Source organism: Magallana gigas, chromosome 2, assembly GCF_963853765.1.
Source record: "Magallana gigas chromosome 2, xbMagGiga1.1, whole genome shotgun sequence".
Lineage (NCBI taxonomy): Eukaryota > Metazoa > Mollusca > Bivalvia > Ostreida > Ostreidae > Magallana > Magallana gigas.
Genome location: NC_088854.1, coordinates 11,358,782 through 11,373,840, shown reverse-complemented (window position 1 = coordinate 11,373,840; position 15,059 = coordinate 11,358,782). Strand labels below are relative to the sequence as shown.

At 33.5% G+C, this 15,059-nt stretch overlaps 2 protein-coding genes across 5 annotated transcripts in view; both read right to left on the bottom strand.

Moving 5' to 3' along the window:
* Nucleotides 1-378: 378 nt before the first annotated feature.
* On the bottom strand, nt 379-4,400 carry LOC105336318 (heat shock 70 kDa protein 12A). 2 transcript variants are annotated; one of them, XM_011440572.4, is made up of 6 exons: nt 4,137-4,400; nt 3,894-3,996; nt 3,458-3,803; nt 3,037-3,273; nt 2,676-2,826; nt 379-2,093 (listed from the first exon to the last, which is right to left on the bottom strand). In XM_011440572.4, the coding sequence occupies exons 2-6, from the start codon at nt 3,959-3,961 to the stop codon at nt 1,027-1,029; spliced, it is 1,869 nt and encodes a 622-aa protein (XP_011438874.3). In that variant the 5' UTR covers nt 3,962-3,996; nt 4,137-4,400; the 3' UTR covers nt 379-1,026. The 2 variants fall into 2 exon arrangements, with proteins under 2 accessions (XP_011438874.3, XP_065931081.1); XM_066075009.1 differs by having other exon boundaries at nt 4,271-4,392.
* Nucleotides 4,401-10,817: 6,417 nt separating this feature from the next.
* LOC105336317 (transcription initiation factor TFIID subunit 7) overlaps nt 10,818-15,059 on the bottom strand; it is a 32,915-nt gene continuing 28,673 nt past the window's right edge. For 2 of the 3 annotated variants that reach the window (XM_066075012.1, XM_011440570.4), the window contains exon 10: nt 10,818-11,255. In XM_066075012.1, the coding sequence (XP_065931084.1) occupies nt 11,220-11,255 (36 nt within the window). In that variant the 3' untranslated portion in view covers nt 10,818-11,219. The remainder of the gene's footprint in view (nt 11,256-15,059) is intronic. The other variant, XM_034444875.2, reaches the window with a different exon arrangement.

Genomic DNA, 15,059 nt, shown 5'->3' with positions numbered 1-15,059 from the left:
TTTGCCCAGCCATTGTCTATGTCAAGTTCTTTAAAAAGTGTGTTATCATTGATCTGTAGTACATATTATTTATGTATGATATCATTTCAAGCATGCAAACATCTGTAAGACTCGATATTGGTCATATTTTTTTTCAACTGATTTTTTTTTTTTGAACAATTTTTTCTTTTAAAGGTATCGATTATTTCCTCGAATTATTGTACAAAAATTATAAACTAAATTTTGCTTCAAAGATAAGATTTAAAATATTAGTTTTAGAACTTGTAATATCTTTGAATCACAATGTTGACGGAGGGAAGGGAAGGGAGTAAAATTTCGATGGGATGACTTTTTATAAGAGGAATTGTTAATAGACCTAAAGCAATGAAATACCGAAGATTTCAACAACTCATTTTTATTAAACGCTTAAAACAAAGAATATTTCTTTAAATAATAATATTGATAACAGCAATAACATTGTTAAATACAAGTGCATGATGTATATTAAATCGATTACGTATAAACCATAAAGTTTGCCACGATATCGACTTTTCGATCAAGCTTTTAATCCGTGACTGGAGGTCAACTCGGTAACAAAATGCATCGTGAGTTTCCTGTATGCCCTGCAACACATTGTAAAATTCATAATTCATGCTCAATATCTAAACAAAAACCAGGCAGTCACAATCACCAATAATTCTCTGGAGTCCATATCTGAAAGAACCTTTCGCTTAAGGACAACAGTCTATCGATGCCATAGCACATACATAATAGTAATTCACCAAGCTCAGGTTTCCGAGGAGGAAACCACCAAAACATATTGGCAGATTTCATCTGACTAAGACCTTTCAGAATTATAGGAATGCAACAGATTAATGCCTCAAAGGCTGAAACAATTCTTCTGATTTTCTTTCGTCGATAGACAATTTTTTAAAAAAATAAACCAATAAACTTCCTGTTTCACTCCAAGAGCTAATGAATTATATACCATGAATATGCGCCGGGTGAAAAGCAAAATCGAGCGTTTTCTTTACGACCTAATTAACGTTACTCAATGTGCGGCGAATCGGCGAAAACGTCACGAATAGTTCTTCCACTTCCTTCGTCTGTCACTTCCACAACCAGCTCATGAAAAGTAAGAGCCATCTTCACTGATATAGGAGCTTTTTCATCGCGAGTTGACATTAAAGTAATTTTCATTTTGCCTAAATATTGACATGTTCCTTCTGTCGTGAACAAGGCCTCTCTAACTGTTGACAAATAAACGGGTATGCAGAGAAACCGTTGCTCTCTCCTATTGATGTACAACAAAGTCCGGCTTTCGAACTCGCCGATCTGCACGTCTTGATTCTGTGTTATGTTAATTTTGAACACATCACTACAAAGAGACACTCCATTAGACTCAAATTTCTTCTCATCTGGATGGACGCCATTTTTGAAAGGCATCGCCATCCCAATCCCGTAGGTGTATTTGGCTTTCATGTATATCACTGGTTGGTTATCAAACCCATACAATACACCACCTTTCATCACAGCTAGATCGGGATCGGGGGGCATTAAAATCGTCATATCCGGAAACTTTGTTCGAATGGTGTTTTGAACAAGGGGAGACAATGCAAAACCTCCAACCATCACAATCGTTTTGCAATCTTTGCCTTCCTTTGCATACAGCACTTTTAATAACGAACTCGATATGTTTTCCAAAGCAGCGGCATAAAATCCTCGAAACACATCCGGGTCCATGCTTAAAGTATCACCATTTAGTTTGACAAGGTATCCATATTCGGATTGTTGTATCTTCAACTGTAACGCTTGCTTCATGTTGACTTCAAAAATTCTTCTTAATACTGTAGGTAACTTAAAAACTATAGGGTCTGAGCTTTTAGGGTCAAACGTCCGCTTTTTAATCTCAAATTCCTTGTGGAGATAGGAAAGGTCAGCTTTAAAACTACTGGCGAATTTCTCCATCACCTCCTCATTCACAATTTGCATTAGAAAATTAATAAAGGCGGCGTCCACTTTGATTCCTCCATTCAGGTTTCCGGTACTGTTTATGAGTTCTATCAGCTTCGTGTCGTTAGTCAACTGCAGTATTGTAGAATCAGTGCTCCCACCTGTGTAGAAAAAAATCATATTTATAAGACTACATGTATACACTCTCTAGTACACGGCTACCAAATCTGATATTAAAGATGACAATAATGAATTTGAGGTTGGTAATGATTAGCTAAATAGAACCATTTTAACAAGAGCTTGGACTTTGGGTAGTTGTGTCAAACAGCAATGTGACGTAGGCCTGTCTATTTCATTGCTGGCCACTCAGCCATTGCCCTGTGAAATCAACAAGATTTGTCTGGCTTTTGAGCTAAGACTACGCATTCGGTGTATATTTCGCTTGAAACCGCGTCATTTTTAACTTGTTTTGACGCAAGAAATAGATAGCTACGTCCAACCGAAAGTCCAAGGTCTTGTTAAAATGGTTCTACCGTATAACACTCAAACGACATACTTTTTAATAACTGTTTGAAAGCATATGTACAATAAAAAGTTAAAATAAGTAAGCATAGGAAAATTCAAAATCGAACCCTTAATATGGACGAATGGAACAAAATTCATTTGGAGACAGAAAGAGAGGGGTAGAGGATAAACATACAGACAGAAAACTAAAACTTCTATCACATATAACAAAATCTTACCGCCTAGATCAAGCATTAGATATTTCATCCCCAGTGTCTGTAAACAAATCATTTCTCCATTTCTGGTGTTGATTCGATGTAATGGTGAAACTTGGCAGTAAAACGAGGCTGCCTCGGCTTCCGGTACTAGAGTTGCGTTGTTGATTCCAACCTGAATATGAAAAATCGTCTTTTCACTAAAATTCTGGGCACAATCTTGCAACATTTCACTATTTAATAAAAAATATTAATTAAAAAAAAATAATGATGATGAAAAATCATGTTTCTGTTTAGATCACATATAAGTGTATAGGTGTAATTATCATTTGTGCCAAGTTCTTAGCACTTTAAGTTAAGGATTAAAAAATAACACTTTAGTAACCTGTTTGGCGGCCATTGTTATAACTTGCTTTGTCTGGTCCTCCCAGTTAACAGGGTGAGTAAAGATCCATTGAAAAGAAAAGTTTTCTAATATCCAATTTGGCTCTACACCTTTCATGGTGCTGGCTAATGCGTCCACTAGGTGATTTCGTAAGTATTTGATGGCAGCACAAAACACAGCCACGGCACGGAGAGGTTTTCCCGTGTCGTCCATAATACTGGTGCCAATGTTAGGATTCTGGAGAGAAAAGAAACGAACTGTCCATAGAATTTAATGTTTCCCTATTGGATTTGGAATATACTTTGCCACCCATTAACTTAAGAATAAGAAACTTGTCATACAAAAAAATAAGATGATAGAAATGTTAACCAATACTTGCAAAATAAAAATTAAAAAACTGAGTCAAGCTGATCGACTTTACCTCGTTCTGCATCATCGTCATCTTGAATTTCCTAAAGTAATACCAGCCCAGGTGGTTTTTGTCGGCTGCTAACTGACCATACTTCCATTCCGCCTCGTACCCAAAGGAGTGGAATCTTTTCTCCGGGGTCAGAAGAACGGAGCTTGGAACCTTGAGTGTGATCAACTTGGAGTTTCCGGATATCCATTCCTTGTTGACATGGACAGCTAATCTATCCTCTTGGAGATCTTTGCTAAGGGCAAATGCATATCCCGAGAAGGTTGTCCCTATATCGATACAAGCTATTATGTCGGGTTCCGCCGACTCCTGAAACGCTGGTAGAGAACCATTCTGATCTTGTCGAAATCTTTAGTAAAGAGATAGGTTTGGTTTGTAAGAATACTCCATAATGTCTTATAAAGGAATTGCTGAATCATTTGTTGTTTTCATTACTTACCCCGATTCAATACGTCTGTTTCTCGATCGTCTGCTTTTAATTTCTTGACGCAAGCGCAAACTAGACATATTTTAATTTTCCAAAACATAAACGGTGTTTTAATCTACAACAGAAATGAAATACAATTCAGTTTAGTTTAACGTAAAAGTTGATGATATGATCACGTTAGTTTCACGTAATATTTGATCCTATGATCACGATTAAAAAATAATAACCATTAAAAGTATCAAAGTACTGTCCTACCTTAAAATAACAAATCTGTGTGTGACGTCCATGTTACAAACATCAAAATATGACTATAGTCGAAATCTGAAAGACTGCCACAGCATTTTCTTCCTCGGATCAATAAAACCCATCATGAAATCTCAATCAAATACCTGTAGTGATCAATCGCGTTCACAGGCAAACTGACAAGAATCGCCCGCTCTGTAATCAATACGTTTTCACCGGTCCTGTCGCGCCACAGTTTTCTTGAGCTGTTTGTCCTCGCGCCGCCTGGAACTGGGATGGAATGTTTTAATTGGAGCTGGTAACTGAATTGGATCGATCAGCGGCCTAGCATCTCTTATATCCCTATTTGTTCCCGTTTCCATAGATGGCTGGGTAAACCGTGGGTGCGCAATACTTAGATACATGAAGCATTCGGCAGCGTGCTTCGTCCAACCGTAAACTATCCAGATTTTTTTCCTCGTCAAGTTAGAAATTGCTATATTTTAATTTAAAAATTTATACAAACATTGAAACATGGAAAGGAATGAAATTAAAGTTGACCATGACTTTCTTGTCAGCTTATAAGGAATTCGTGTGAAAAAAATTGCTATACCAGCAATGCATCTTTTTGTTAAAGGGGCATGGTCACGATTTTAGTCAAATTTTATTTTTCTGTTTTTATTATTTACAACGCTTTATGAATTCATTTCTAATAATCAAATGAAATTTGGGTGCCCGTCGATGAGTTTTAAGCAAGACACAGGGCTCACAATTCTTCGTCATGTAAACAAGGCTCGTGCCCTTTTTTTGTTTACATAGGTTCAATATACCAGTAACTAATCTTTTTCAAGCTGATTTGTCAATATTATTATTCATTTTAAGCATAAATAAACAGTTCCTAACGAATAACACATTCATTTTAAGTCTAAAACTGGAATTTTCATTTCAACATTCAAAATGTAAACAAAAGCTTTGTTTACATAGCGAGGAATTGTAAGCTCTGTAACTCGCTTATAACTCGACAAATGACACTCAAATTTTGGTTGCCTATTAAAACTGCCTTGCTGAAGCATTATAAACATTTAAATCGAAAACATAATTTTTGACCAAAATCGTGACCATGACCCTTTTAAGACCGAGCCATCATTTAAAAAATTTAAGTCATACAAACATTTTATTTTTTTATTTTTCATTATGTAAAACAAACTATTACTAGTAGTTGACTAAAGCTCAAAATAAATCACACCTCAATTCAAACAACGTGTATGATATCAAATGTTCCAAAACGCCAAAACAGCTAAAATTTCAAAGAATACATGATCTCATATTTAATTGAAAAATGCACCAAAATATATCACGTAGATCATATTTTATGGAAATAAAACGTAATCACGTATTCAGTAATTTTTATTTTAAAGATTTTGAAAGAAAACAAATGATGTTTAATTTACACATACTCAGTAATCTTTTTTAAAAACCCACATGTATTGCAAATTTCTATATTGTATACAGGTGTTCTTTCCGATATATTTCATTTTTAACAAATAAACTATACAACATGACTACTTTTATTTGTTAAAAGTAAAATATATCAGAAAGGACACAGGGAAATATTCGCCCCGTTTTATTTTCGCCCCTTTCGCCCTCGTTGTCAGCGGGCGAATTTAAAACTGGGCGAATTCCAATGTTCCATTTTATCTCTTTAGTACACAAGCGAGTCTGGGCGAATTTAAGACGGTGTGAAACCGCTTGCAAGTATCGAAGGGCGAAAATAACACGGGGCGAAAATAACCCTGTATACAGTATTTATTTTGTTAAAATATAAACATCTACATGAACTTACATATGTATCATACCAGATTGAGCATAGCCTTTTGAAAATATGTATTTCAATAATAAAGTGATACAAAATTTTACATAATTCGTATTCAAAAGAAAGTAAATCTAAAGAATACAAAAACAAATTGGAATTGAATTGAAGATTTTTGAATTTGGATTTTTATTTGCATCGAGGTTTAGAAGGTTTGGACCCCAGTCCCTTTCCAAAAAGTTCTATTGTCTCTGTATTTGTTCATTTTATTTTTCATGTTTGTTTTTGCAGCCCTCACGATAACTTATGCACTCTAAAGCAACTAAACATGTATATGTACATCTTTTACACAATCTTGATCCCATTTTAAAATGATAATCGGAAGCTAGAGACCAAGTACATGTAAACACAAAATAAAAACAGGATGCGTCAAAGAATGGATTTACATTAAAGAGAAAATTTAAACAATAAGCAATGTGAAACAAACTGATATATAATCGGGAAATTTGACGGCTGCATCGCTAAATACATTTCATGAAATATAAATTTGCAAAATTTAGGATTGGTATTGATACTGTTTATAATATAAATTGCAATGTATGCATTACAGTAATATTTTATACAATTAGAATTAATATTTTATTTTTAAAAAGGGACATAACTATAAAAATATAAATCAATATTCTCCCCGAATGTACATCTCTTTACAGTATGTTTGATTGATAACTAGTAAACTTGTTAAATAAAATCGTGCTAAGGGGTTTCAGAAGAGTTGTATTGACGATGAACATTTAATTGGTCAATTCAATTGATCTAAATTGCTCAAATTATTTGAAATGTAGAGGAAAGCGTTCACTTGATTTGTATGTCTCTCCCTATATACGTGTACATACGTGTAGATACTAATATGACAACCTGAATTGCAAAAGGATAAATTCTCATTTTCCCGTTAAATCCCATTAGTATACGTGATAAATACTCGTATCATAGAATTAACTTGAACTCCGACATGTAAATATCAAGATTAATATCAACAAATTTTAATATCAAATGCTTTGAGTTCAACAGTTTTGCAAGAGATACAAATCAGATGCATGAAACTGAGTGGTTTAAAAAAAAAAAACAAACACCAGAACAATATGCTTGTTCATTTCATCAATTACTTAGAACGAGACAAGAACATTACACGCGTAAATATTCATTATTTTTTACAAGGAAACAAGACAAGAAGGTTACAACTTATTCTGGTTGTCTGTCTGTGCGTTGTTTTCCTGTTTGATTTTTTTTTCTATCTTCAAACAGCCTATGTCATCCACGACAGGGCAGCAAATGTCTCTCGATAAGACACTGTATTTCTATCAATGCTGAATGTCCGAATTCATATGCCAATTAAAAATTAAAATATGATTTTGCAATTCATTATCAATCTTTGTTTTCCCAATGTCTATAAAGGTAATTTATCTTTAATGGTCAGATTGTTGATTGGATTTGAGAGTGGAACAGCTAACATAACAAATCAATTCTTCAATAAGACATTTTGTCGCAAATATAGTTCGATTCATTACCAACATTTTGGGAGGGTCAAAAGAGAGAGAAAAGTACATTGCAGTTCAAACTAAGGTCACAGTGGTCACTCAGGAGACCAATTCATATCCATCAGTGCTTGTCAGCCGTCAAACTTCTCGGGAACTACTTGGCTTATCTTGACTAAATGTATTCTCTTTTGAGAATGGACAGGCATAGCCTACATCCATGTAGGCTATCCATGTAGGCTATGCCTGTCCACTTCTCAAAAGAGAATAGACTAAATTATGAAGAATCTGTAGAGGTGCATTGAAAGCAACTGATGCATCATTGATAATTCCTATATCAACACACCTATCTATTTCTGCTATTACCAGTTAAATATTGTATAGTTCATATAGGTTCCCACTATGCCTCTATTTATATGCATCTCAAAAACAAAAACAAGAGGCCCATGGGCCACATCGCTCACCTGAACAACAGTTCCTTGTAACATTCTATTTCATAGCATACATGTATGTTATTTCTATTTTAAACTTTGAACCCCTTTCTGGGGCCCCAGTATTGGTCCGGGGTTTATGGTTGGCTTTAACAACTACACTATTTGAGGATCCTTGCATTGTTATCTCACAAACTGTAGCATTGTAGTTCTCAAGAAGAACATTTTTAAACATTTTCCATATATATTTCTATGTTAAACTTTGAACCCCACTTGGGGCCTCAGTATTGGTCTGGGGGTCTTGGGGCCCCAGTATTAGTCCGGGGGTCACGATTCTACCAATTTAGAATCTACAATAGCCAATGATGCGTGCATAGTAATCTCACAAACTGTTGCACTGTAGTTCTTAAGAAGAAGATTTTTAAACATGTTCCCTATATATGTCTATGTTAATTTTGAACCCCTTCTTGGGCCCCAATATTAGTTTGGGGGTCACGACTTCCACAATTTAGAAACTTTACAATTTGAGAATGCTTGCATAGTAATCTCACAAATTGAAGCATTGTAGTTCTCCTCCATAAGATTTTTAAACATGTTCCCTCCTATCTTTCTATGTGAAACATTGAACCCCTTCTCCTGGGGCTCCAGTATTAGATCGCTTCTATAATTTAAAGTTTTCACTATTTGAGGATCCAAGTAAAGTAATCTCACAAAGTATGACATTGTAGTTCTCGAAAAGATTTTTTTATACATGTTTCCTATATATATTTCTATGTTTAACGTTGAACCCCTCTTGATGCCCCAGTATTACTCCGAGGGTCATGATTTTAACACTTTAGAATCTACAATTGCCAAGGATGTATGCATAGTGATATCCCAAACTGTTGCATTGTAGTTCTTGAGAAGAAGATTTTTAAACATTTTTCTTATATATGTAAAACTTTGAACCCCGCCTGGGCCCCAGTTTTGGTCCGGGGGTCACAATTTTTACAATTTAGAATTTTCACTATATATACAAGCTTTTGTTTGAATATTTGCTTTTCTGGTGCAGTGCTTCTTGAGAAGAAGATTTTTAAACATTTTTCCAATGTATTTAAATGTTAAACTTTGAACCCCGCCTGGGGCCCCAGTTTTGGTCCGGGTGTCACGATTTTTACAATTTAGAATCTTCACTATATATACAAGCTTTTGTGTAAATGTTGGCATTTCTGGTGTAGTGGTTCTTGAGAAGAAGATTTTTAAATATTTTTCCAATGTATTTCCATGTTAAATTTTGAACCCCGCCTGGGGCCCCAGTTTTAGTCCGGGGGTCACGATTTTTACAATTTAGAATCTTCACTATATATACAAGCTTATGTGTAAATATTGACATTTCTGGTGCAGTGGTTCTTGAGAAGAAGATTTTTAAAAACATGCACCCTATTTTCACTGTTTCGTAATTATCTCCCTTTTAAAAGGGGTTGTACCCTTTATTTTAACAATTTAGAATCCCCTTTTCATAAGGATGCTTTGTACCAAGTTTGGTTAAATTTGGCCCAGAGGTTTTTGAGAAGAAGTCAAAAATGTGAAAAGTTTACAGACGGATGGACAGACAGACAGACGGACGGACGGACGACGGAGAACGGGTGATCAGAAAAGCTCACTTGAACCTTCGGTTCAGGTGAGCTAAAAAAGATAGCCCGTCCAACCCATGTATTTTCTTGATCCTTGGTCAAAACCAATTCATTTAACTTTGACATTCAGTAATTTGTTTGTTTGTCAGTCTATTGACCATATTGTACCTAATTGTATCTAGCTTTTGCTGGGTTATAAAAAATACCCAGGTGACTATAATTGCACATGGACAATCTAGTTGTGCAACTAACGTATATATTTAATTTCTAACAAGAGACTGATGAAAATCCACAGCACTGCAAACACTAAACACCTTTTTGTAGACATAGCTATCTAAAATCTATATTCTTTTGTCCATTTGTCCATCCCCATTCAATTAGCATCTTGTTATTCTTTTTTAGTCAGCAAACAAAATTCCTCCCTAATAACCACATAGTGAAAGCAAACAAATTGTAAAGATTGTCCATTTTGATGAGGAAAATACGATAAAAGTCCTAATTTGTTCATCATACAAGCTTGATCCACTGTTCGACTGCTATGTTTACCCTTGAATAAATATTTGACGTCCTAGCTGAACGTTTGACAATCTTTGTGTTTGCCAATAGGAATTAATATCTAATAGCCCTCAGGTTGGAAAAACTATCTATTTCATCCAATATTAATGAAAAAACTTTGGTACACCTATTTTCTCCCATTTAAAACAATTGATCGTTCTACCAAGGCATATAGAATAGACCTTGTTACACAGCAGTATCATCTACAGTTCCCAGGGATTATCAGACATAATCAGCCTAAAAATGATGCAATTTACTTTCTAAATGTAATCTTATCTGGACTGAAGCCAGAGTAAATATGTAGAATGCTAACTAGTTACGATACAACTTGTTCATCTAAAAGCTCAATTTCCTAAAAGTGTTTATGTTTCCTCAAACAGATCAATTCCATAGTCTGTTGTCACCGTGAACTCTCTGTACTGACTGATGTACAACAGCAATGCTTATATATATACATCCTCATCAGAAGCTTGAGATCAAATATAAAAAAAGGTTAAAAGTAAGCTACAACATCCCTACCCTTTACTTATTACCTTTCCAATCCAATCAATCTGTGCTGAAACTGCGTGTATGTGTGCGTTTGCGTGCGAGTGAAGGAGGGGGGGGGGGGGGGGGGGGGCTGAGGAATGTAAAAAAAATCAGGATACTTACATTTTCAATCCATCAAAAAAAGATACAAAATTTTAAATTCATATATTTTTTATTCATTTTTGGTGGGTTCTTTTTGCAGTTTCTTACTTTCATGAATGTATAATAAAATGACGCTGTAAATATTGTAATTTATATTTTCCGTTTTATTCATATATATACCATATATAACTTTTGTACATCAAAGAATAACAACAACAATCAGTGGCAATCACTAGGCTAAACTGTTACAAATGTAGTATCATAATCTTATAGCTAGATGACAGTATTAGTACCAGTACCAAACAACAAAATAAGATTGTAAATTGTGTGTACCATTTGTATCCTAAACATGAATTTCAGTTTTCAGTTATGTTTTTGTATGACAACAATCACAAGTTTAACCACATTCAATTCATTGTATCCCCATCTATAATGTCAAGCTATGCTGATTCTTTTCTATCCATTCAATGGAATCCAATCTGCTAGTGTTAGGGCTCCAGTTGTCACTTCTTGTCACCATGGTTACCAGCAACTTTCATCTTTTCTCAGGACTGCGACAACATTGAAGACAGTATTTCATACTGAGCAGAAGAAACAATTAAAAAAGAAACATAAGCACACAAATACTACAGCAACAAAAAATAAAATCACTAGATACAACACTTCATCTATCTGTCCTTTTTTATGCTACAAATCCTCAATAGTATCAAAAAATCTAAAAACAGAATCATTTTAGTAAGGAAAACTCTCTAAGCACAAAATTATTTAGCAATATTTTGAATAAGATGTATATAAAACTACTGCATAAAAAAGGACCAAACCAAACAAACTTACAACACAAAACTTGCATGCTGAATGATATTTGAGTTCTAAAAAATTTTGTTTTGCTGCATGAAAGTTGGAATCAATTTGTAGGTCAATGTGAGGAAAAAATTGACACTTCAAAAAATGCAAATGAATCTAAACCCTGGAAACTTTAAACAATCTGTTATATTCATGAAGAGCACACACTGTTACATTCTGAATAGATCTGATGATATCAGTTTGGGATGAGAGGAAAGTATTTCGCAGAAGGACTGAATGAATTAAACCATTCGATTTTTTCAGATAGGTCAAACAACAGTTACAAATTAAATGTACTGTGTAAATACATAGATTGAATTGAGTTTTCAGACTTTTTCAGAGCCTGAGAACATTATTTTAAACAAGATTGCATTGATTGCTCTTACTGGTCCTAATGGATGTTGATTTCTAACATAATGGACGTTCTCCTCTAACATCCATTATCCTCTGAACTATAGCACTCTAACAACACTCTCTATACTTTTTATTATGATACACAATGAGTAGGATTTATCAATTATTGATTGGTTTTCACCCATTTTGAGGGTGTAAAGAAGAGCTCTTTTTTTTTTTCACAATATATCTGGTTCTTGAACTCACGTGAAGTGATGACAACACGTGGAAGGAAAACGTGATGAATAAACACTGAAACCATTCACAAAACTAATTTACATTTGATTTAGAATTTATAGTCATTCATTAAGAATAGAATCAATATGGCATCATCGTATTAAAGTTTTTAACTTCCTGTATATTTTGTTTGTTTAATAGAGAATGGAATAAACATCAAGAGTGCTGACTCACAGCATATATAGCACTAATTCAATCAATCATTCCCTCAGGAACATCTAGATACAGAGACAAGTGATCCACGAATAACTGATGTTTAAATGTCTAAAACTTGAAACTTCTAAACTCCACAAAGGTTGTTAAAAAAAAACATGAATAAAGTCTATAACATTAAAATTTGGCAAACAGAAATAATTCATTTGGTTTTAAATCCAATTTAGAGATATATTAATATTTTTACAAAAAATTCTTTTCCAATATTTTCTCCCATATTTCATTAGCAAACTGTGTTCTTATTCTTGTTACCTTAGCAACCGCATGAAACATAGAAGAAGACAACTTATGAATAATTGTCAACTTTACATGTTGTATTGTTTGATACATGTACAAAAGTTGAGGTGCACTTTGGCCAATTTTTGCAGTTTTAATTTCAAAAGCTAATCTCAATTTTCTTCAGAATACTCAGTATATTTTTAATACTAGTATTTCTCATTAAATCGAACAACTATTCTACTCCCATCTCTTTTATGTACATCTGGCTATGACCCAAAATTTATGGTATGAATAAATAAGATACATCTTAATACTAACTAATTTACAAGTAATAGCCCTATAATCTTTTACAAAATATATCTACATACAATTGGAACCTTCTCCCCAACTAAAGTCTCTCTCTGACCCCAAGAGTTTATGGTATGCATGATTAAATATAATATTATGCATGCTACATGAAGTTCTAAGCTAATTAACAAATAGGTTTAACAATAATTAAAACCTCCAGTTCATTTTTAAAAATGTGTTCCTTAATATTTCACTCATTGTGGCCATCTCCTACTCCAAGGATCTGGTGTGGATCTTTATACTGATTTCTTCCATTTTCATAGAAGGAGATTTTATAGCAAAATTTAGACCCCCTTTTTGGCCACTATCTGACAGATATGTGTCATTGTGCAAAAAAAATATGGTCTAGTTACCATGATCTTCAGAATATTTCCAAAGCTTTTTTTTATCTACTATGATCAGCTCTTTAACCTAAAATATTGGCCTCTTTGGGCTGGCTCATTAGGGTCATGGTCAAAACAAACGTGAATCTTGTATAATTAAGAAAGCTTCAATTTTTAAAGTTTTGGTTCTACTAGTTTTTTGCTAATTTCTGAAAAAGAACACCCTACAATATTTCATCATTTTCTATAAATCTCTTTGTGAAGGGGGAACTTGTTCTTTATCTGAATAAAATTAAAAGCCATTCACCAATAGGTTCTTTGTGTTCAGATTGGTTGAAATTGGTTCAATAGTTCAAAAAATTATGAAAAAGTAACTGCCAACTCAAGCATCAACCTGAATTTAGAACAGGACAGCTGAATTGTGCTTTCAGCTCAGGTGAGCTAAAAAAGGTTCAATACATCAAATTTATGAGATTGGCTTCTATGTATAACTTCAAAGAAGGACATGAGCCTGATGTTTCAACAAATTATTTTCATCAAAGAATTCTTGATATTAGCAAAAATCATACATTAAATCCATAAACAGCTGAGGAGGAAAAGTGCACTAATGTGCCCCATTTATAATTGATAATAATTTTCTAATATATCAACTTCCAAATTGCACTAATCTGAGGATCTTGGATTATTCAGTATATGATGATGTTATATATATAATTAGTGTTAATATAAAAAAGCTTGACTAGATGTATTAATATTCATGCAATTCAAATAAAAGGTAACAGAATTTGACCACGAAAACAACAACAAAGAACGGAATTGATTTTTATCAGAACGTAAATATGCAAATTTAAGGTTAAATCAAACTTTTATGAACATAGTAAATACACAAAGATTGAACATAAGATGATATAAATCAATATATATAGAAGTGAATTTACCAATTTAAGGAAACTTACAGTGTACCATCATCATGTCTAATATAGGAATCATATCTTATCCGATATGTAAATACTGGTATTTCTGATCAAAGTACTGACTACTGGTGTTTTAACTTTAAATATAAACAACCTAATCAAAAATCAAAATTTATTTTTAATATTTTAGCACTAGACTTGATTTGTTGTAGGAAAGTCATTTTTCTGTACAAAAATTGGGAAGATATGGAGATTATCATATAAAAACATGTAGGTTCAAACTTTTTGAAATTTCTGTTAAAATTCAAACTACAGGATCAAATTGTGATATATGCTTCAAACATTTGACACATTAAAATTTCACCTATTCACAATATCATTACAGTGGATACTGCAGCTGCACTGCATTTGAAAAAGCAAAAATTATTAAAATATTAAATTCCCTCAGCAAGGCTTAATTAATTCTGTTTGTAATCTTTATGTTGTTAAATGCGTATGTATCATTACATCACTTTATTTTTTAAGAAGACCTTGAATTATAAAGGTTAATGTTGCTATTAAGTTATATGTTTGGTACAAATGTTTTCCAATTACATGTACAAAGAAGCAAAATTAATCAAAGATTTCCCTCATTAAAACAAAGTATTGAAGTGACAGCATTCAGAAGAAAATCAATTCCACATATAATAAGACCATCCAGTTTTTATTGTTTAGGAGACCTATCCTCTCAACCTATTTCACAATGAATACCCTCCTGGGAAAAACAAATATTTAAAACATTACTTGTGTGAATTATTTCAAATGATATAAAAGAGGTTATTCACCCATTTTGGTTTCCAAGACCCACCAAATTTTACATTCAATGGAGATGTTTACTTTCATATTTGAATGGCTT